Source organism: Telmatherina bonti (assembly GCF_933228915.1).
Source record: "Telmatherina bonti genome assembly, chromosome: 20".
Classification (NCBI taxonomy): Eukaryota; Metazoa; Chordata; class Actinopteri; order Atheriniformes; family Telmatherinidae; genus Telmatherina; species Telmatherina bonti.
Genome location: NC_136618.1, coordinates 8,782,954 through 8,807,340, shown reverse-complemented (window position 1 = coordinate 8,807,340; position 24,387 = coordinate 8,782,954). Strand labels below are relative to the sequence as shown.

General features: G+C 40.3%; 1 protein-coding gene across 1 annotated transcript in view; it reads left to right on the top strand.

Moving 5' to 3' along the window:
- The window catches only part of LOC306770757 (NACHT, LRR and PYD domains-containing protein 12-like), a 203,309-nt gene extending 192,007 nt beyond the window's left edge, over window positions 1-11,302 (top strand). The window contains exons 18-20 of the mRNA XM_079259681.1: window positions 6,443-6,616; window positions 9,779-9,952; window positions 10,755-11,302. Of these exons, the coding sequence (XP_079115807.1) occupies window positions 6,443-6,616; window positions 9,779-9,952; window positions 10,755-10,773 (367 nt within the window). The 3' untranslated portion in view covers window positions 10,774-11,302. The remainder of the gene's footprint in view (window positions 1-6,442; window positions 6,617-9,778; window positions 9,953-10,754) is intronic.
- The last annotated feature ends 13,085 nt before the right edge of the window (window positions 11,303-24,387 follow it).

Below are 24,387 nucleotides of genomic sequence, written 5' to 3'. Positions count from 1 at the left end.
CCTACTATTTTCTACTTTTACATTACTGTTTTTCTTAAAATAATCTGGAACATCTTTATTATTGCATCTATTTCAAACCTGATTTATTACTTAGCAACTCTGTTTAACATTAGTTGTACCATTTTCAAATATTTTATTCTAGTGCCGTTACTTTAATTTTAGTCAATGTTTTCTGTAAGAGTTTAATGTTCTTGAATTACCCTTGTTGGTTTATCAACCATGGATGTTAAACCATAACTCAGAACAGGAACCTATGGCTCGCAAGCCAGATGTGGCTCTTTTTATGGCTGCATCTGAGTTTCAGATGAATCAGCAGAAATTTCTTCAAAGAAAAATGAATCCATAATTTTGCTGTTACTTTGATTAAAATAAAAATGAAACAGAAAAAGCCATCACAATAAACAAAACTAAAAATCAACACATTTTAATCTACCGTATATATACAGTATATTTTCATCCACAAGTTTTCACTGTTGCGTGCAGCAAAGAGCCAATCCTCTCTGTACTCCGGTGTGTGGGAGGGTCCGAAACCCTGAAACTCTCATTTTAGTGGATCATTTACAACAGCCTGCTCAAGCCATTTTCAGACCAAGAAGTAATATTCCCTCATTTTTAGGAAGCTTATTTATCCAGAGTGAACCCTTCTAAGCAAGAAGATGGTGAAAAGAGGAACAGATGAGGAGTACCGTACATTTCAGCAGGAATGGACAGAAGAATTTGCCTTTGTGGAGAGAGCAGGTTCTGTAATGTGTCTAATATGCAATGATAAAATTTCATCAATGAAACGGTTAAATATAAAGCGACACTTTGACACACACCATGCCACATTTGCAGTGAAATATCCAGCGGGAGACGGCAGAAACTACGGTCCAGAGTACAGGCTAGTCAGCAGCAGCTCTGTGTGTGGGCCCGACAAGGTGACTGGAATTCGGCTCGCTTTGCTGGTTCTTTAGCGTTTGTGAGGAGCGGGAAGCTGTTTACAGATGGTGAATAAGCCAAAGCGTTCATGATTGATGTCGCCAACGAGCTTTTTGATAACTTTAAGGTACTTCAAGATATGCCGTTGTCAGCAAGAACTGTACATGATCGTACCATAATGATGTCAAATCAAGTACAGAAACAAGTGAATGACATGAATGCAGCGAGATATTTTTCCCTCGCCTTGGATGAATCATCAGATGTCAGTCATTTATCCCAGTTCAGTATTATTGCACGGTACGTTGCATGTGACACGCTGAGTGAGGAAAGTCTTGCTGTTTTGCCACTGAAAGGAACAACGAGAGGAGAGGATTTATTCAAGTCTTTCATGGAGTTTAAATAAAAAAATCTACCGATGGATAAACTTATTTCTCTGTGTACTGATGGTGCTCCGTGCATGGTGGAAAATAACAGAGGATTTGTAGCGCTTCTTTGTGAGCAGGAAAATAGACCCATCCTCAGTTTCCACTGCATTCTACATCAGGAGTCACTTTGTGGGCAAATGTGTGACAAGCAGCTTGATGAAGTGATGTCGCTGGTCATTCAGGTGGTTAACTTTATTGTTGCCCGAGCTTTAAATGATCGCCAGTTTAAAGCACTGCTGGATGAAGTTGACAATAACTATCCTGGTCTGGTTTTGCAGTAATGTCCGTCGTCAGTTACTGTATTTCAGACTTAACAGCAATGACTTGAAATGTACTTACAGATGATGTTAAACATCCTTCATTTTTAGAAAGTTTACCTGAGACTGAAAAACCACTTACATCTACATTTTTAAATGAATAAGATCAGTAACATCAGGCTGTTTGGTCTTTTTAATAAAAGTAAAAAAATAAAGTCATTCTAGAGGAAAGGAGACCTTAGAATACTTCTGCTGTGATCTGATGCAACACAGAAATTACCTAAATAATAAAATAAGAAAATATTTTAATCGAAAATAATTGAATGAATAAATATAGAAGATATTGAGTAAATATAGAAAATAAAGTAAACAAATAAGATCTTCCAGGAGAGGCTGGGGTTGATGTTGGGGGTTGTGGTGCCCCATAGTAAAATAAAATGTCTAAAAGATAAAGTTTGTTGAAAAGGAAAAACAATAATGAAGTTAAATTTAGCAGAGTTTACTTAAATCTTACTGGTGTCTTTTTATTCATAATGATGTTGAATTTAGCAATTAAACTGTTTTAGAGAGTTTAAAACATCAAAATACACATCGTGTATCAGGATAAAGTAAAATTTATATCAGGATATCAGTTATAGTCCATATCACCCAGCACTACTTTGCACCGGCTCCCAGTATGTTTTAGAACTGATTTTAAGATTTTACTGTTGACTTTAAAGCCCTCCATGGTCATTCAGCCTCCTATTTATCAGACCTTCTACAACCAGATGAGCCTGTTAGAAGTTTGAGCTCTTCTGCCAGAGGACTTTTAGTTCTCCCAGAGACATGAAGACCAGAGGTGATGCAGCCTTTGTGCTCAGAGACCCGAAACTCTGGAATGAGCTGTCTGAGGAGATCGGGTCAGCAGAGCAGGGACGGGTGCAGCTGGGTGGCCTGGGGGGGCACAGCTCACCCTTCCAATCAGACTGGCCAGCCCAGGTGCCCCCTCCCCCCCAAGCCAAGACAATTAATCAATTTTCATCAAACATCAACTGTAAGATGAAGTCTTCACAGTGAAGCTCAGATGTCCGAGTGTACCTGAATGCAGCAACTGCTGCAGTATGAGCATAGGTCTCCACTCAGGTTAGCAAAGGAAGGAAAGTAAAACGCTGTAAACAGCAGGAATTGGTTTGGGCAGCCAGAGCAGGGGCGCTGTATAGGGGGGGAAAGTTAGGAAGATTCAGAAGGTCTACGACTTGATAGAGGCCCAAGATATGTAAAATATATAAGAACATTATCAAAGCTTCATGAAAAATAATGTATAATATTTTAAATTTTATAAGAAAATATAGCATTAAAATAAATGACCTCTATGTTCTCTCTTGTTTTTCAGCAGTAAACTGATAAACAAAAAATGAATATTAATGTTAACCAAACACCATGGAAGTGCATGAAATGGTTTGGTCCCGTCCTATCAGAGGGCATTATTTCATCAGCAGCAGCAGTTTGTAAGAGCTGTTTACACTCTCCTGCAGTGCAACTTGGCAAGAAAGGAAATCTGCTTTTTTTTAAAGGACAAAAAGAGAAAAGAGAGGTGAGAGAGAAAAATAGAGGTTCCAATATGTGACCCAGTTTTTCTCCAAGAAAGGTCTCTTGCCTCTTTAGTTTGTGATCGGTTGAAATGAACCTGTTGCCCAGTGAAATAAGCTAGTTATCCACAGGTTACTGCTAACTTACCTTCACCCTCTTCATTGTCTGAGCTCGCAGGCGCCTAATTTAGAGGCCAAACTTTTAAGCCAGAAAGTTCACAGGACTGAGACTTCACAAACATTCATATGCAACCAGACCAGGCGAGAGGAAAACACCACAGACCTCAGAGAGTTAACCAACATTTAATAAGTGCTAGTAAATGTGAACCCATATATTTATATGAAATTAATTCACCTTGTCTCATTATCACATAAACACAAATGAGCCAGCTCAGTCCCAGCCCCCTTCCTGTCCCAGTATCTCCTCTAGTCCCAGCTTCACCTCCCTGTCCCAGTGATGAAAGTGAGCATCGGTGTGTTCAGGGACATGCCTTTAGCATTATTACAGAGAGTCTGTGGGAATATCATTCTTTTTTATCATTATCAATCATTTAGTTACAAAATAATCAGAATGAAGAAAATAAATATCCTGTAATTGTTTCACTGGATACTGGATAGTTGATTAGAAACACTGAGCCTGTATTAAAGTGACCGTCAATATTAAAATAGCCTAGTTAGACATGTATATTGTGATTTAGCCACAGATCTTTATTATTCCCATGAAAAGCTGTTTATGTCATGATATGAAGTTTCAGGCGTTTTTCTCAGTTTTGGTTTCCTGTTTTTTGTTTGGTAGTTTTTTCCTGTTCAGTCTCCTTGCCTTGTTTCCTGTGTAGCCTTTGTTCATAGTTTTCACCTGGTCTTGTTAGTTTCATTCACTACACCTGTTTCTTGTTTGGTTTCCCAGTATTTGTAGCCCTTTGTTTCAGTTCTGTTTGCTGGTTCATTGTGTTCGCTTCCCTTCAGTTCAGTTCTGAGTTCTGAGAAGAAAAATTCTTCATTCAGCATGCCTGGGTCTGTTCCTGCATTTGGATCCTCACCTCCACCAAACCCTGACAATTTATTTGATCAGCTTGAAGCAGTTGCAGCAAATACAAAGATCCTAAGTTTGTAATCAAGTGGTGGGGTCTACGTCATCGTCTTTCATCGGGCCCAAAATTCCTGGCCGCGCCCCTGAGCAACAGTATTTGTAAAAACCAGAATGTGGATGAATAAACCTGAAGTCAAAGAGAACACACAGACATGATGACACTAAGAGCTAGGTTAGGCTATATGAAGAGAAGAAGAGATCATTTATGTTACCATGACCACCTACAGGATTTACTATGAGGTTAAGTAAACTATTCAGGAGTCCAGCCATCACAGATCACGTCTCTGCTCCTGCAGCACCTGCAGCACCTGCACACGGCTTTGCAGTGCAGCTGACAGTCGGAGTTTTTGGGCTTTTGTCCCTCCTGCTTCTCCGTACCTGTGCCTCATCCTTCTAGAGCAGGGGTGTCAGAATCCAGTCCTCAAGGGCCGGAATCTGGCAGGTTTTTGTTGTTTCCCTCCACCAACACGGCTGATTCAAATCAATGGATCCAGCAGCTTCTTGTCAACCTGTTTGAGTGTTGGTCAGGTGTGTGTTGGAGCATAGAGACAACAAAAGCCTGCAGGATACCGGCCCTCCAGGACTGCAGTTTGACACCCCTGTTCTAGAGGATTGTGCTTCAGTCCACATTGTTCCACCTGCCCTGCTGGATGTTTTCCTTTGTAAACTCAGCTGGATGTTCCTCTGTCAGCTGCTGCAGAAACTCCTTCCAGCTGTTTGGGTTTCAGTGCACTACTTGAAGATGTGGACATTTATTCCTACAAGGTCCAGTATGATGTAAAATCCAGCATGGATCCATCTCTGCAGACCACCATCTACTGAGATAAGTTTCATTTATAATATAATTTAAGCACTACATAAAGTTAATATAAGTGAAGTGGAACATATGAAATTTCCACCACATTTACATCCTACTGATCTGACTCTATGATATAAAGCAAGTAGTTTTAAAATAGATTGTTTACATTTTAAAAAGTAAACATGACTAAATTAAAGCAGAAATGTTCACAGTGAGGATCACATATTTTACTTATTTTTAAAAAAAACGATTCGACTGACATGACATGGAAAGTAGAAATGATAGTTTTGTCAGAGATACGTGTGTGTATATGTATGAGCGCCGTCCTTACTGACTCGCAGTGACTCACCTGCAAATGTGCATCTTTTAAAGGGACAAAGTGGTTCAGTATCGCAACACTGATGGAGCTTTAGTTTCATTTCCAGATGAACAACATTTCAGTCTTTATGAATAGACCATGATCATATTGAATCTCATGTCATTTTGTTGTTAGATGAAAATCTTTTAATCACTCTTTCTGTCGCTTTGCTGTTTTTAACATTTCTTTGCTGTTAAAACGTCACAAATGAGCAGGTTACTTCTAGAAACTGCTGTTTCTTGGAGCAGATTTTCTCCTTTTATAAAAGTTTATTGAACACATTACAGTTAACTGAGAGGCATTTCATCACTGCTGTTGGTTGTTTTCAGTCATTTCAATAAAGGAAATATGAAAGAAATCATTGTAGTTCCCAGGTTTCCTGAAGGCAGCATGATAGGAGGGAGTCCATTCAGCCTCTTCTGTTATTCTGTTATCAGGATTCAACAACACTGTCAGGTGACGTCCTGCAGCTCAGATCAGAGAGAAAAGTTTAAAGTGAACATAAAAATCTGAAACTGAAAGAAAAAATGTCAAATATGAAAACAAGGTCTTAACACTGAAGATTTCAACTGAAACAGGTTATAAAAACATTGATGTGAAATGTGAAACCAGTTTGGATGTAAAGAAACATTGTGATCCAGTTCAGCTCCATCCAGAAACAGCTTTGATAAGCAACATCTGGACTGATGTGCTAATTAGTCCAGTGTTTGCTTTCATTAACAGGCCGTTTACACCAAGCTGACAATCTGCTGTCGCTCACATCTGCAGTGATGGAAACGTGTGTTTCAGTGTGTGTGTCCTGTCACCATTATCACACTCTCAAGTCTTTTTTCATCCAGTTCAGCCTGTAGAATCAGAGTCATGTCTGTCGCTGAGAGAACTCACTCTGACTGAAGTCTCTACGTCTTTATTGAAGCAGCAGCATGTTGTCATTAATATTCATGTGAATTCTTCTTCTCCGCTTCTGTTGGACTGTTTTAACCTGCATCCTGTTGGCTTCAGCTCACAGCTTTTATTCTTTATTCAGATTGAAGGACTGCAGATTGTCAGAGACCAGCTTTGCTTCTTTGACCTCAGCGTTGGAGTCCAACCCATCTCATCTGAGAGAACTCGATCTAAGTTGGAACAAGAACATGCCGGCTGGTGTTAAAGATCTTTGTGGATTTCTGGAGAGTCCACACTGCAGACTGGAGTCTCTGAGGTCAGACACCATGTTTTATTTGTCTTCAGTGTTTCAGTTCGTAAAAAATGATGATTTATTCAATAAAAGCAGAAGACTTTGATTCTGTCAGACAGAAACTAATATATAATCACTGACTGATGCTTCTAGACGTTGAACTTTAGTGAATATCTATGGCTGAAATAATGATCATATAATAATGAATCAGCTGATATGAAGCAACTCCCCGCCATCACTGATAGAAATGAAGCATCTTTAACTGGATTAGAAAACAGCTTTCATCCCAGCAGCAGTTATCTTCACTCACATGCATTAATAATGACATATTCCAGCCAAAATCCTCATCACACTAATCATTTCAAAGAAATCATTCTCAGTTGACTTTCAATTCATTAAAAATGATCTCTGTTCCACAAGGTCAGTTCACACTGAAACACATGTTCCTGTTAAGTGGATAAAAGGAAAATACAAAGAAGAATTGATCTGAAGGAAAATCACATGATTGGAAAATGAAATCAAGTGAAGCTATGACCTAACTTGTTGCTAGGTAACAGTGGATGGAAGGAAGCGGTGAGTGTGTGTGAACAGCTTTCCATCAGGTGAGAAATGTGTGAAAATGTGGAGCAGAGTCAGTGTTTCATAGCTCTGCAGCCAAAGAGAAGCTGAGAAGGTGAACTGCTACGAGCCTGTGCAGGTGATCCAAACACAGACACAAAGGATGATGACTGAACAGCCATGAAGGAGAGAGGCAGGGATGCTCCATCACTGGAGAGAAACGCTGTTCTGTTTACCTGCTGGCTTTCTTTCTTCTGCTTTATTTATTCACAGCACAGAGTTGCTGTGAAGAGCTTGTGTGTGAATGTAGGTTGAGAAACATCAGATAAGAAATATGGAGCTGAATCACAACCAAAATGTTTTTGTCTGGAAAATGTTTCAGTCTTCAGGAATAGAAGATGATGAATCAAGTTTTCATCCTGAACTTTTTGATCAATAACAGATAAAAACATTCAAATGAACAAGAAAAACAGCAGAAATATTTTTCATTTGAATGTAAAATGAATATTTTTTCATGTTTTCAGATTCAGATCTTTCTCTTATCTGTCCTCCTCCAGCCAAACGACAGGCGACATTTGTGCATGTGAAATTTTGCCCTTGTTCACGTAGACATGCACATGGGGATTTGCAACACAACACAAGAAAGTTAGAAAATGTTCAGCTTTTGCTGCTGTCACACGGCTCTACAACTAATCAGCGAGCATTTCACTGAATGATCAAGTAGAAGCTGAATTCTTCCGTTGAGGTCCGCCATCAAATGATGATGTTCACCAGTCTGCTTCCTTGTTTTTAAAACAGGATGAACCCTTTCTTTTGTAAAGTCGAGTTAACAGCAAGATTTCTTTCAGTTGGAGCAAAATCTCCCGACTCTTCATCCTTGATGCTTCATGTGTCACGTGCTGCTTTGAAAATGCATAGATTCCCTCAAATATCACAACCAATCACTTTTATTGGAGACAAGCGATGCGAGAGCGTGGTGCGCGACACCGCCACTCTCACTGCTGTTTGTCGCGTCCTGTGTGTTGGTTTCACCTGGGTGGCCATGAATTTCACCTGTGTCGAGCCCATCAGACGTTTTAGGTGACGGAGCTTATGTGGTCAGAGGTCCTAAACTAACTAGACCGCTTAATATTGTAACAGCTCAGTGATGTAAAGGAGTCTCTTCTAAAGAGCAACACACCAGGACAGAGACCACAACGAGGTGAGGAAGATAATTACACTTTATTTTGTTCCGTTCAGTAGAACAGCCAGTTATCAGCCGACAGTCCACAGTCCTCCAGATGGGATGAGTTCAAAGCACAATACACACCAGCTTGCTTAAAAAGTGCACTGCAAAGCACACAAAACCACACTACACACCTAGTAGGACAATGTACTGCACAGCAACTGGACTGCAAATCAACCCATCCAGGATTCTAACAGAACAAGGAGAATCTGCCACATGCTGGAATTAAGGCAAGCTATGCACACCCCTGACCCCACACCCCCCAACCTATAACTGTACCCCACCCAGCCTGATAAAGTGTTGTTATATTTAAACCAAACTAGACCCTGCACACACACACACACACACACACACACACACACACACACAAAATTACCTACACCACATAACCCCCACATGGTTCAAGCCTGCACAGAAACATCCAGCACAAAACGACAGGAATGAGTGTAGACATGGTTCATTCTGCCTGCTGATCCCATCGTGAAAAGGTTTAAACCCCCCCTCTTGATCTGATTCTTCTTTCCAATCGAGGTTGATCGGATCAGTTGTGGTGTTTACATGATGCATTTTTATCCTGACTGGACGTTGGATGGGGTTAAAAGTGCTCCATGTGAACAGAACTATTGTTGAGCAGCTCTGTGAGGGAGGAGGAGGAAGCTACAGGAGATTACAAGGTACCACAATGCTGATGTGTGTTTTTTATTTTCTCCTGCATGAAAGAAAATCAGAAGCTCAAATTGTTGAATGAGATCAAATTCACAAAGATCAAAGCGAGTTATTACTTCAATCTGAGCTGGAAGTTCTTCATTAAAGTCCATCTGTAACTCTGTTACAAATGAAAACACTCAGCTTGACTGAATTCACCTTGACTTCAGGTATGTGGCTTCCTGGTGGAGATGGGGGAGGTCTCTAACTCCTCTGATTCTGATACTTTGTCAAACTGCACATCAGCATCCATTAATCAGCCAAACTGATCAATCAATCCACCTCTCGTTGCTTCCTACATGTTTATCAGGCTGGAATGTTTGTTCTGACTGAAATCCTCAAACACAACATGTCACAATAACAAGTTCTGCTTCTGTCAACTCTTCAGTAAGTTTGTTTCCATCAGTAGAAGAAACATTAGACATCAGTAGAGTTTTAATAAAACAGCTCATTTTATCTACATTTCCATGAATTTTCCCCGTTTCCTCCTAAATTCATCCTGGTTGTTTTTCTTTACAAACGTGAATCAGTTGGCTGCACAACATGAGTGTGTATGGATGGAGCATCTGGTGGAGCTGCAGAGTTTAAGAGCTGAAGTCTGTTGTCATCAATATTCATGAGAATTCTTCTTCTCTGCTTCTGTTTGTATTAACCTGCATCCTGTTGGCTTCAGCTCACAGATTTCATTCTTTATTCAGGTTGAGGAACTGCAGTTTGTCAGAGATCAGCTGTGATTCTTTTGCCTCATCGTTGGAGTCCAACCCCTCCCATCTGACTGAACTGGATGTGAGAGACAACTCCCTGCAAGAACCAGATGTGAAGCAGCTGCTTGATCTTGTGAAGAATCCACAGAACAAACTGGAGACTCTGAGGTCAGTAGAGGGTTGGAGGTCCATGCTGCTCTCAGCTGGATTGTACTGAACTCAGCTGGTATCAGAGCAAAGATCTGGTGTTTCCTGTAAAGCTGCAGCTTCTCAGCAGCTGCTTCCCTCAGTGAAGCTGTGAGAGGAGAATGATGTTGGACTTTTCATGCTGATCCAACATCAGACTAAATCCATCCAGTCGGACCTCAGACTGTTTGTTGTCTCATTTCAACACTAAACAGCTGATCAGCTTCATCTTCTCTCTGCTCTGAGATCAGTCTGACTGCAGTCTCTCATTTCAGAGAAGCTGCTTTACATTTAGGAACCATGTGGTCTTTATCCAGACCAGAACCTCTGCTGAAGTCCAGTCATCACATCTGTCCTTCTGTCATTGGCTCCTTCCAGATGTGTTCAGGGACAGCCTCCATGTTCATGTGTCAGCTGATGTTTCAGTAACAGATCAGATGTTCATCAACACTCAGAGACTCTTTGTTTAAATGGAGCAGCAGCTGACATGTAACAGCAGTAAATCCATCACTGCAGTGTTGCTGAGTCATGAAGCTTTCATGACTCAGCAGTTTATTTCCACTCTGAGTGAATCTGCAGAGCAAACAGACTTGATGCTGAAAGTTTCTGCAGGCGTGTGAGTTTCATCTCAGTGTGTTCACTGCAACATGTTAACATGAGAGCTGAAAGGAAGCTGGAGATGCTGAACAGCTGATCTGAACAGGACTGAAGTCCTGCTGCTCTTCATCCTGATGGAGGAGAAACACTCCTTTATCTCATCTCTTCTTCATTTTTCTCTACACAGATGGAGGTGGGGTGACTGAACAGGACAGTGTTTGTTCTGAGAGGAGGAGCTTCGTTCTGATGATCCACAGAGTCTGAAGCAGCTGCAGCTTCACTGACGACATGATGATGATGATGATGATGATGTATTTACTGCTGACATATATTTTTATCAAGCATTTTATCTTGTGATGTAGTAAAGTTAATGTTGAGTTTGAGATGATCAGGAGTGAAAATGATCTATAAATGGAGGTGTGATCACTACATGCTGCTACATCAGAAGTGAAATCAAAGTGTAAAGTTTGCCTCCAGTTTTATTCTCTTTGCTTCATTTTCTGCCTTTAAAAACAGACTTTTAATCCAACTGGAGCTGCTTCCATCTGACTTTGATGGAAATGAAAAATCCATCAGAGGAAATGAAAATCTTTCAGTCTGATTCAGTCGGAGATGCAGCAGCTTCAGAGATGATGAAGCTGATGGAAATGTGGGAACCTGAAAGTAATATTCTCTTTCCTTCCACTTCTTCTGAAATATATTTTCACTTTTATGTTTCCAGCCTTCATTCTGTCTCCATCATGTTCATTATGTTTCCTTTTGATTGAGTCAATAAAGGTTTTAGTTCAAAATCAACCCAGTGGATGTTTGTGGGAGAATCAGAGACAAAATGGCCGCCTGTTCTCAGCAGAGAACTTCCTGCTCTAAATGAACCTGAACTGAATCATCAGACACGTTATCATCCAGATATTTCTCTTCATCCAGGGTCAAACAAGCACATGGAAGCTACAACTTTCAGGATTTCCAGCAAAGTGGCGCCTTGTTAGCAGGTTAGCTGGAAACAAGATGTGGATCTCAATCTGAGGCTTCACAGCTGATTTTCCATGAACAACAGCTGAAGATAAAATGCTTCACAGCAACACATTTCCACAGATTCAGAGCTTTTCTCTGGAAGCTGAGTGTCGTCCTGGTTGATGGTTCACATGTGAGGAAGACTCTTTATCTCCACATCACATCTTCATCATGTTGCTTTAAAGAAAACAAAGAGGATTTTCTATCTTGTTGTTTTCCTGCTGTTATCCTGAGATTAGGACGGCAGGATTTCATGTTGGAAACATTTCAAACTGCAGCCTCAGAATGAGAAGTCAGGAAATATTTCATCATCTGCAAACAGCAGCACTAAAGTCTGTTCTCCACATGTCTTTTCTGTTTCACATCTTCTCCTCTGAACTCCACGCACATCTTTTTCCACCTCACATCACTCCTCTTTTCTGCATCTAGAATCACAGATAAAACTCATTTTCCAGCATTAGTCTTCATCATATGACTCATCTTCCTCATTTTAGTCATTTCTTTTGGTGCCATGTGAGGTGGAAAAGTTGCTTTTTTCACATTCTGGATGATTTTCATGATAATCGCTTCAATTTCACACGAAATTAGATGCAAACGTTAGTAAAGCAGAGAGTTTGTGCATCACAGCTGACTGTCACTATGAACGCCAGGAGGAGGAAGAGTCGAAGGCGGTCCAAAGACACGAAGGCGGGTGTCTTTGGACTCGGTCTGGACTCTAAACTGTTCACATCTGGATTTGTGTTGGACTCTTCCTGACTGGTCTGAGGCTCTAAAGTAGTGGGCAGTAGTATTTTTCTGTTTTCTTTCTCTTTGTTTGTTTGTTAGCTTGTCCTTTCCTGGATTCACTTTGCGGCACATTTGGTGGGAAAACGATAGAAAAGGACGATGAATAGATGGAAATCATTCTTGTAATGTTGCCATGTTGCTTTTCTATGAAAACATCTTTTCCAAACAACCTTTATAAAAAGGAAAAGTGTTGGTAGAAAATGTGCTGATTTGCTTGGTTCATCGTAGTGACGGGAGATCGGCTCTTTTGGCTCCAGCATCCTGAGAAGAGCCGACTCTTAGAGTTCCCAAATGCTTCATTTAGAATCACTCTGAGCTTTTATTTCAGCATCAAATTACCATTTTAAACAGTTTGTGTTGATAAGCAATGTTTAATCAATGTTTTCATAACAGCTTTATTTTCAGGATTTTTTCCAAAAAGGCTGTTTAACATCTTTATCTGAGCTTTTAAAAAATAACACAGAACCACAAACAAATGTAATAATTAAAGGCCAAAGTTTTAGCATTACAACACTTTAGATGTGGTGAATGAAATTTTTATTCCACAAATTCTGCCTCCTGCTTTGCATTCTCATTGAAATGCAGCCAGATGCTGTTTCTTTTTCAGGTTTTGCTTTTATCTCGGCTTTTTCCTGTCAGCAGACATGATGCAACACATGATGCAACTTAACTGAGCGACATCACTGTAAATGTAAGAATTTACCACACTAGGATTCTGTGAAAATATGCACAATACCCCCAATCCTGCACTCAGTTTTAAGCCTTGAACTTGCACTTCTGATAAACATCATAACAGGGACGAACACTCTGCTGGTGTGTAAATTTCAGGTGTGATCCAGAAAAGTAAAGTTAATGTCCAGTCCGTAATCCTGACAGAAATCTTGGAGTCTGTTTGCAGGAATGTTGATAGTTGTGAAAGTTCTCCAGGTTAGAAGTAAATTGTACATTGCACAGCAAGCCAGATGTTTTCATTCTATTGATGCTTTTCAGTTCAGAGACAGTAACGAGGGATGGGAGTTCATGTTTGTGCAGAATGGGGACGAAGTGTGTTTGTGCTTTGTGTGTATGTGAAAGAGATTATAATGAGTTGTGTGTGTTTTTACATCGTTCTTATATACTGTGGTGTGTGAAGGTGTTTTAAATGTTTGTTTTTAATCAGCAGAAATAGTTTTTATCATGTGAAGCACTTTGTGTTGCTTTGTGCATGAAAAGTGTTTTATCAAGAAAATTTCATTTGATTTTGATTTTATTTGTTACAAAGTTCCAGAAATGTTTGTCTTCATGTTCAGCTCTGTGCAAAGTACTAATCCAGGTCCCATTTCAGCTGAGATTTGTTCAAAATGTGCCAACATAGATGTAAATCCAGTCGATGAGGCTGAAAACTAGTCGGTCCAGTTCTAAGGAGCCTGAAAGTGAGGATTTGGTCTGAGCAGCTTTATTCTTCAACACAGTAAGAGATGTGCCGAATCACAACAACCTGCTGAACTCTGTTAGTTACAACATGAAGATATCAGGTTGCATCTTATTAAAAGGTTTTTGCATCATCCACAACTTTAGCAGCAAACTTCAGTGGGTCACATCTGCCAGCAGTTAAAGCAACAGTTTTATGTTAAAAACTGGTCTATCTGGAGATAAAGTCACTTCCTGTAACTGCTACTGACCACCATGACTTACAACTCGGACCTTACCTGGCAAGAAGATATGACCAAAGGGAAAAATCAACTTGTAGATTTCTGCACATCATGTGTGAGGAGAAGGACAGTTTGAAACAAAGAGCTGAAATGTTGGAGGAACCATTGTTGAGTCCAACTATGAGACGGAAGGATGGATGAGGTCAACGGGTCTGATGTGTTGCAAACAGGATCTTCATCCTGACGGAGTCGACTTCAACCTGGGAGGAAAGGAGAAGCTAAAATCTGAAATCTTAGTACAACAAAGACAGAAAAATGAGCTGCAGTGATTGGTCATGGAGGATAAATCATGTGGAGGATGTGAGTTGTTGCTGCTCCTGTAAAATATTCACCTGAAACTGTGGAGACATTTGGTCCCTTTGGATCCCATTTCTGCAAAGGAAAGTCCATCTGTCTTCTGCCTTTATTTTCCACATGTTAACAAAGAGCAGCAACTGGAGGGAGTGGAGGTAGGTTCAGTTTTAAAAAGGCTGCAGTTTGCTGCACAATCCTCAGTTATAGTCATATCAGTCAGTCAGGTCAGTGCAGAGTTTCATCAGATGACACAACTGAAGCTTGAACATTCATTCCAGTGTTGGACTTGTATTTCCTCCAACTGGTCCCCTTTCCAAACCCAGAATAATGCTGCAGGACAACAACAGCGGGCACAAAGAAAGATTCTGCTTCAGGTAAAATCATTTCATTTCCCTGCTATGCATTATATAATACCAGCCTTAATCATAGTTTACCCGTCTCATTCACAGCTTTGTGTCAGATCTCTGCTGACTTTAGACATTTCATTCTAATCAGGCTTTTTTTTATTCCCTTTGACTCGTCTCTCTTTTACTGTGTGTTCATCTGGAAACTCCTGTTACTGCTCCTCCAGCTTTTCAGGACAACTGTCTTTCTGTTTTTATCTGCCAGACTTCATATGTTTAGTTTGCCTGTATGTACGATCTGCTTCTCCACAAACACAAGTTTTCTGTGCTGCTGAGGTTTTAATGTCTCTGCTGTTAATTCACCTGCAGTAGTTTTGTTTAAGCCAGAACAGAGGAGCAAAGACATGTTTGAATGTTCACACTGACATATTTAGCTCCAGTTGAGACTTTCTATTTTCCAGTGAGTTTCCCATTGAGAAGACGAGAGGTGGCCATCCGATGTGTCATTGATCATCTGGGAGAGGATGCAGGTACTTCAGTCAGACACTTTGAGCTTAGTGCCGTACATCTCTTTCAGGAGTTTGAAGACTTTCATATTTTGGCTTTTGGGATCAAAACTAACTTTGAGCTGAGTCCCAGTAATAAATAAAGCTTTAGAAAGTTGTGCAGTAGTGCACGTTTCAGTGCAGATTTCACATGACTTGGACTTGACATGTTCCAGTGGAGTTGTATGTCAGCATTTGTGTCGGATTTGATGCTGAGATTTTCCACCCAGCCGCTGAATACAATATCTACAGATCAGTGGGGGGGACACCTTGCCAACACAGTGGCTGTTAGTCCAGAACATTTACTGCTGATGATGTGCACGTTGTCAAGAGTTACTGCTTCACATTGTTTTCTCGGATGGATTTAATGACATTTGGTAGACGACAGTCATCAAGAAGCCTCGTCCACCTTTTTCAACGTGCCGTAAAGGAAAGTGTGAATTCTGTTTGTATCATGTTGTGTATCGTTGCAACATTTTCCACTGTGGCATCGTGTACAGGCTACTGCAGGTAAACTACTGCCAGAAAGTACATCAGAGAACAGCGTTTGTTTAAAACGTTTCCACTGCAGAGTCCAAATGTTCCTCCGTGCATCTTCAATTCACTTCAATGAAGCTTTATTTGTACAGCGTCAATAAACAGCAAAGTCATGTCATGGCTCAGATATATTCAGTTCAAGCCAAATCATTGTGATCCAGTTTGAACAAATCTACAACAGTCTGATTGATAAGAAGTGGAAAAGCTGATTCTCCAGCTTTAATGTGAAAACAACTTTTTATGTGTCCATTCCTTGAAATATGTGTCATTAAAATGAACTTGAAGCTGTTAATATTGTCATGTTTACAGGAAGATGCTGATGCGCCTGCTGAGGACGTGATGAAGATTTACCCAACCGAGACGGCTCGGCTGAACCTACTGATGTAGGATCATTACTGTCCTCAGTAATCTTCAGCATCTCAGCAGAGACTGTTATCTGTTGGGACGAGCCGGTGGTCTGCATCTGAAATACCCACCAATCTCACATCTAGTGTGGAAGGATTTCAAAGAGGCTTCCTGGAGCTGGACCCTGGAAACCTTTAAGTCCAGCTTCAGAGAGTGAAAAATGACCTGTGTGTATTCTAGATGACAACATTTCACACAGCTGCTCCGAAAGCTTCGGACTTGTTAACCAGAAGGTCACATTCATTGGAAGGTTTACTAATGTATGACGTTAATGTGTCGCCGTTTCCACAACTAAAAGTTAGCTGCTTAGTTTTACTCTGTTTGCACTTAAACAGGATTTTGTCTTGCACACTAAGACTAAGCTGCTTTAAAATGTCCATCTTGTCAAACTGCTGCACAGTCCTGTTTAATTCTTACTGGTCTGTAGTGAGGGAGGCTGGTGCCGTCGCCTCGTTGCCTCTTATGTCATTGGAACTGATTTGTAGTGTTATTGATCACTGCTTTCTAGTCAGATCAACACTTTAGTTCAGTCCAAGTCTTGGTCCTCCTGGTGACGTCAGTGGGCTGCAGCAGGAAAAAAGGGCTTTTATTTTGGTAATTGTCTCTCCACACTGACAAAATGTTCAGCACAGAAGTTACAAGGTAAAGTAAAACTTCTTGCAGCCTGTTTGTTTTTTATGGGCATGTGGAACATGTTCCTGGAAACATTTCTCACATATTCATGATTTTAGTGTGCTCATAGGATGGCAAGTGTTATTTGTGCAGGGTGGAAATGCACTTTTTTCTAAAGCTGCAAAGCTCTGAGTTCCTTTGACAAGCGGATGCTGTTCAAATAGCAAGTGAATTTCCACGTACGTATTAGTAACAGTAAGCAGGTTGAAGCAGCAAACACTTGTCATATATACAAGCTAAATCTAGATAAATGCATCATGTTTGATCCGTTGGACACAGAGTTTAGTTTAACTGGCTGTTTTTAGAGAATGGACCTGCTTCAGATATATTACACAAAGGCTGATGGATATAATGTCATATTCATACAAATAAATGTTGAATGAATAACTTTTTACATAGATTTAGTTTAAAACATGAAGTAAATATGACAGATCCTCTTCATCAGATCATCATTTTATTAGTTACATTTACCAAGTATTTCAGTATATCTACTCAGTTTTGAATGTCCTGATTTGAAGTTTCTTTCTTATTCCAGTGATATGAAGTCAGTTTTACATGTTACTGTAACAGCTACAGTCATTCATGTCAACTTCATTTCCTTTACTTCCACTTACTCAACTGATGAGGTCAATAGAAGTGGTTGAACTGGTTTCCAGCTTCATAGTTTTCAGTGTAAAAGTGTTTCCTCAACAAAATGAAGTAAATCTAAGCTTTAGTTTTTCCAGTGTAGTTAGATTTTCCAGTGTTGATGACACACCAGCAGCTGTCGGGCATCCCATAAAGCAAGTTGACCTCATGAAGTCTCTGATGACACCAGCCTGCTGAGACTGGTTGGTGGGACAGAGAAGGGTCACAGCGGTCAACATCTGTTGGAGCTAAATGGAAGAAAAAGCAAAGAAATAATGGTTGATTTTCGAAGGAGCTCTGCCTTCCAAAACTCAGCATCATTCAGTGAGAAAAGCTGCAGATTGTGGACTCTTACCTGGAACTGTTTGTGTTTCTGTCACATTTCAGGCTTGAGTGAAAGGTCCTTCTTAAAAAGGGCAACAGAGGATCCACCTGCAGCAGAGGTCAAGCTCTTTTCATGTTTCTGACAACATTTCATCACATTTTCAGGATTCTTTCAACTTTTTCTTTTCTTTGTTGCTTTCAGAAGCAAAACCAACCTGAACAATATTGTTCAAATGTCTTCTAAGATCATTGTTGTCCAGCTGGTTTTGGGAGCTTGTGTAGGAAACAAGTAGTTAAATGGACATGCATCAGTGATCAACCTGATCATGTTCTATCACTGGAGTTCCTCCTCATGCCATCTGGAGGCTGTTATCTTGCCACACAATGGAAAACAGAGACTCAAACTCTGATCGCTTCTGATTCCTAAATGCTCCTGATGGCAGCAGATCCTTCATTTTTTAAGGCCTCACCATCATCATCTTCATCATCCTCCAGCATCACAGAAGACCACATTTCTATTTATGAAGTTCAGGTAGTTTAATCAGGTGATAACGTCGGAATCGGGCGGTCCCGGCTGCTTCATCCCAACTTCCCACTCAAGCCTGCCTCCAACGGCCCTCGGCTGCTTGAATCTATTTCCTTCATCATTTATTTATTATTTCATTTCATCTATTTATCTCTTTCTTTTTTCTTCTGCTGGGGTTTTTCCTTGTCTGTTTCTTTTTAGATTATTGGTATAGTCATCATTATCAGTATCATTCTGAGTCATCTTTAGCCTCATTATATATGTATGTGTGTATATAAGCATATATCCTGGATATGGTTTCTCTTTCTTCTCCCTCTCCAGTCCAGCCAACTCAAAATGACTTCTACCCACATAATGTCACATTTCCTGGCCAAACATGGACCTCTTCCTTTTAGTTTTGCTTTATTCTGTCTTTTTCCTCCTTCCTCTCTCTCTCCTTCCTCTCCTCAGATGTGTTTGTACGGGGTCCCATGTCCTGTATTTTTACACTTAATATCACAATAAAGAACAAAAAGAGAAACTTTAACACGGCTTTTAAAATCTGGCTAAATGTGTCAGATCATACTAGAATATTTGTCCTCTTCTAGCTGGGAAATAAAGTCACCTTTAACTCCAACAATCAAGGGTTGGGACGCAGGAAGACGTGAAAGCTGCTGATGTTTTTCCTAAAACTGGGATGAACTTTTCTGCAACAGAGTGGCAGGTTTAACAGCAACATGATCATGACATTCCTGTACATATATATACTGTTTCACTGTGACTGTGGAAGGTTTGAACATTCTCCATCACAACACTGTTTATGGCCCTGTAGGTATGGATCGCTATCAGACATGATAGTGATTCCTTGGATTGATTCATTTAGAAAGTTGTTTGATAAAAGAGAAGAATTGATCAACTATAGATCCCTTATCAAGTCACTTGATGAATATTTTCCAGTGAAAAAGTTTCCTTTGTACGTTGCCTGGTCTTTGTTTAATGGGAGTTGTTTTAAATCCCCAAACCTTCTGCCAAGTTAGTGTTTGTTTTAGATTTACTGTGACAGCAGCACTTTGTATTGATGCAGTGTGTGAGTAGAAGTCAAGCTGGATTATTTTCATCATACTGGTTACCTCCCAACATGTTGGACACAACTATCTGAAATCCTGTTTGCCTCTTTCTTTTTCTTTTTAGCACAAGTACAAGATGAAGCTTCATAGTCATAAAAACTGGAGTCATTTGAACTTTCTTCTAGCAGAGTTTTAGTGTTTTTTGCTGCTGAGGTCAGTCTGAAGAAGTAAACTCAGCGTCTAACCTCAGTCCATAGCAGCGAGGAGGACTTTGCTCTTCACATCAGAAGTGGATGTTTCCCACTGGAATAATGAAGGAAGACAGAAATGAGACGAAACAAACCTGAGCGCAACAGTTTAGACTGAATTCATTCTGCTATCTTTTCTTTCTTCTTCCAGAGGCTGAATGATGGGAAACAAAGGCTCCATAACCAGTACGACTCCTTCTAACTGGCTGCTTGACAGAGGAAAACATGCAAGTTTCACACATTTCAGGAGAAAAGTTGCACTTCAGTAAATCATCATTAATTCCTGCTTTTCCCTCTTTTTCCACTTTTCTCAGGATGTTTGGACACGATACAGAAATAGCACAAGAGAATACGGAGAAGATTTCTTTCCCAAATATCAGCTGGACCTTCCAGATGAAAAGCAGTCAGACTGGGACCTTAAGACATGGGGGGGTGGAGATTCATCCACCTTAAGAGAAAGCAGTGAGCGCAGATATGTTGAACTGATCAATAATTCTTCTGGTCAGGTAGTGGAGCGATGTCCACACTTTGGTAAGTTTTAATAAGAAGAAAAGAAATGAAATGAGCTTTTATTCTGAGCTGTTTCTTTAATTGTCTGATTCATTGAGATTCAGAGAGAAACACAGAAACAGCTGATAAGGCCGAGCTTTAGGAATTCTTTCACTTTAAATCTGAAGGAAACGGAAACATTTTCCTCAATCCCTCCAGATTAAAATGCCCTAAATGATCTTCTTCTCCTTCATTTCATCATTTCTTTCTTGTGTTGCTGATTAAAGCCTCAGTTCCTCCTGGAGGCTGGAAGCCTCATATCCACTGCTTCCAGCTCAACTTCTGCTTTCTTTGCACCACATGGAAGCTTTTCATGTTTTATGGAAAGCACTTTGAATTGTTTTCTACATGAAATGTGCTGTTCAGATAAACTTGCCGTGCCTTATGGGATCTTTATCACATCCAGAAGTTCAGCTAGAAGCAGCCAAAGATTCTTTTACTGGTGCAGTTTCTTCCTCTGGACCGCTGCTCCTCAAGCCAAAGTGCAATGGTTTAAAGTGTCTGAGACGGGCTCCGCTTTTCATCAAGAACCTTTTCCATCATTTCTTAAAGTAAGTGATGAAGAGCAGGAAGAAGAATGCTGGTCTTACTGGTTGCAGCCACTTCTCCATCACCTGAGATGCCAGACAGACTCGTAGTACTTTCATTCTTGCTGGAATACTTTCTATTCTTCATCGGCATGAAGTTAGAGCAACTCGAAAGTATTTCTTGGTGTTTCTAGCATCATATTTGCTGCATGATGAAGGTTAGAGTGAGGAGTGCTTTGTGAAAATGCTGCCATTTAATCCCCCATGAAGGCGCTTGGTCACCATACTGGGATGGTGGGAATGAAGGAGTTTCCAGTTTGAACTGGAAAAGTTTGCTTTAGTCGACTCAGCTTCAATATAAAGTGGAACAGAAAACTATTTACTGGGAGCTCACATTTAATGAAGAGTTTCAACTCACAGTTTTTCAGAGATTTTACGTTTGTCGTGGCTTAAAAATACATTTCTTGCTGTTTTTTTTTTGCTGTTTTCACGACTCAGCAAACTCAGACAAACAAGATAAATAAATAAATGTTTCTTCATGGAAAAAACAGAAACATCACAGCTTTTATTGCAACGTTTCTGAAAAGCTGCAGCAATTTCAAGCAATAAAAGAGCCAGAAGTTGGAAGATGTGGGCTAAATGTTCCAGAAAAGCAGAAAAAATAAGCAGCTCGTACACTGATGAGCATGGAGTGATAGAAGTTAGAAGCTAACGTGACTTTCTGCATCTTTCTGTTTTTCTACAGGTAGAAGTGAAGAAGAAAAAGCAGAGAAAGAAAGAAAGGAGCGAGAGAGACGGCAAGAAGAAGAGCAACGGCAAAGAGAGGAAGAGGAGAAGAGGCGTCAGGCGGAGCTGGAGCGTAAGAGGAAGATCCAGCAGCAGATTGAGAAGGAGAAGGAGGCCTCCAGGAAAAAGCTCTCCCAAGCACAGGAGAGCTTTCAGGAGGAGCAAAGCCTCAAAGAAGGAGTTCTTCACCAGCAGCAAACTCAGCTTCTACAGCAGATGCTGAAGATGATGCAGCTCACTTTGAAAGGGATGAAGGTGTGGCTAACTCCCATTCTCTGGCTTTGCTTCAACACCAAAACCTTGTGAAGAACTTTTAGGATTCATTTGTTCTGATGAACTTCTAGTGAGAGCAGAGTTCTTGCAGTAGTTTGTGGCTTGTTGTTTTTAAGGAAAAGCAGCAAAACTCGGAGTTCCTGCTTCATCCTGGGAAAAATGCAATAAAAGCCCAGTAAGAAGTCTGTTATCCTAACTGGATACCAGGGAGGAGAAAAACACCGACTTCTGCTTTTTAAGTCAATCTGTGAAAAGGTTTCCACTTCAATAGAATTCCCTAAATGACTTCTTCTTCATCACATAAAACATTTGAGTTTTCAGAAAGGAAGATCATAATAATCATCATTTTTATTCTTCTTATTGTCATTATTAAGGCAACTATGCTTAGAAGGTGCTTTTATTTGTTTAAAAAACGGACTCCAGCTGCTTTGTGTCCTAAAACATAGAAAGATGGAGACGTTTCCATCTCTATGTGAGCAAAGTCCAGGATATGAAAGATGAATGTGGTCCTCAGTAGGATCTCTGGCAGGATAAGTCATTCTCTCATCCAGATGTTTTTCCTCTAACTGATGGATGATCCATCTGTTGTTTCTGTGTCCAGTAACACAGCTGGACTCATATTCAGCATCACTTACTAACTGATGTGTGTCATTGGAGTAGATGTGGAATATCTAGAGCAAGTATGAAGGAAGTGGATCCCAGTGTGGGCCTCCCTGAGGTGCTGGCTTTCCCCACTGAGAGACTCTCCTTCACATTGGTAGCATCCCTCTCAAAGCTCTTCTTCCTGCCAGCCGGCGTTTCTTTAGCCACTTTATTTTTCAGCTCTTCACATTCATCAGAAAGTTTCTGGAATGTTCTCTGCTCTGTCAGTTCACCTGCAACTTGTTGCTCCACTTCTAATATCCCCTTCTGGGCTGAACTGGGATGCTGCTTACTGGGTGCTCATGTGACCTGTTTGGACATGGACTGTATTTCTAGGAGATGTTCTGTTCTGGCTGTTCTGATGAAGAGCGTTTGGGATGAAAACGTCACTGTGAGCTTGGAATCTAATGAAGTGTTTATTCTAGTGTCCAGACCTGCTGCTTTTTTCTCCAACTCACCACAGCAACATCAGATTGATAGAAAGCCCCAACAGCCAACATCAAATCATTCCACTGACTCCAGCAGATCATCCTGAATATTGTCTTCCTCTGGATATGAGCACAGTTCCAGCTTTAGAAATCATTCATCAATCATCATTTAGCATTGATCAGTCATTTACCAATCATCCAGCATTGGTAAACGTGCTCATACGTTCACAGCCTGTCAGATGTTTATCTCTACATAAAGAAGGGTGAATTCAGATCATCTTTCTTTTCTCAGCATGTGAACTCCACAGGACTCAGCCGATACAACAACAGACTGGACTTTTTCTGTGGAGACCATGTAAAGCTGCAGCACAGCATCGGAGAGCAGCTGTTGGTGGAGGGATACCACGCATCAGGACTTCTAAACAACAATGAGAGAGAAAAGCTCCTGGAGTGGCTGGAAAGAGAGCAGCCATACTGGTTTGGAGAAGAGGATCATGAACTACTAAATGCCAGAAAGTCTAAAATAAAAAACTGGCTCTGAAGAGATAAACTCTACAGATGTGGAAAAAAGAGAAACAGAAAGAAAAGATGGAACTGTTGACACGTTTCTGATCACTGTGCTGAGTTTTATTTCCAACTCAGATTCATTCTGATCCTGATTCCCTGTTTCTGCACACATTTCATGTGTGTGTTCATGTGAAGCGTCAGTGTGGGTCATGTCTTTCTTTTGAAGAACTGAACTTGGATTTGTTGTGGAGATTTTCTTGATAGAAGCTTGAAGTGTTATTTTCTGCCTTATTAAAGCAACATAGAGGCTGGATTTTCTCTCTCCACACTGACCAAGTCAAAGGTCAGTGATGCTGACAAACTTGTCTCCTGCTAGAAAATCCTGATGGGAACTAAAACAAACAGATCAGATCCTTGCAGGAAGAAAATGTCTGCTTTCTTCCTCAGGAACGTTTCATAAAATCCTTTTGTTAGTTCAGAAGGACGATGCTGCTTCATGTTTGTGTACAAACTCACCGTAACGTGAGGAACTCACACATTCTGTGTTTTCTGAGCTCAGCACATCTTTGTGAAGCATCATCCTAAAAGCAGCAGAAAGAAATCAAATCCACTTGATATTTTAGAGGACTTTTATCTGGATCTGAACATGAATGTTGATTTCTGCTGAGTCATGTTTACAGATCAGCTCCAAGCTCAAAGTTTTCATCCTTCATGAACATTTTCCTGACTTGACATTTACTGGACACATTATATTTAAATGGATTCTGATGCTTTTGGTGTGAAAGCTGTAAAAGTGATTTGTGCAGAGGAACATGACTGCCCCCTGCAGGTCTATCAGAGGAAGAGCAACATGTTGGACTGGAAACAGTTTTGCTTCATCAGAATGATTGAAGTTTATTTCGGCTTTACTCACAATAATTATTCATGCTTAGCTGCTTCAGATGAGCTACATCATATTATCCACAAGAGAGAGAGCATTTACTAATGTCTGCCTTCTATTCAATTCCATCTGAAATGATTAAATCCAGAATAATCTGATCTTTATGAAACAT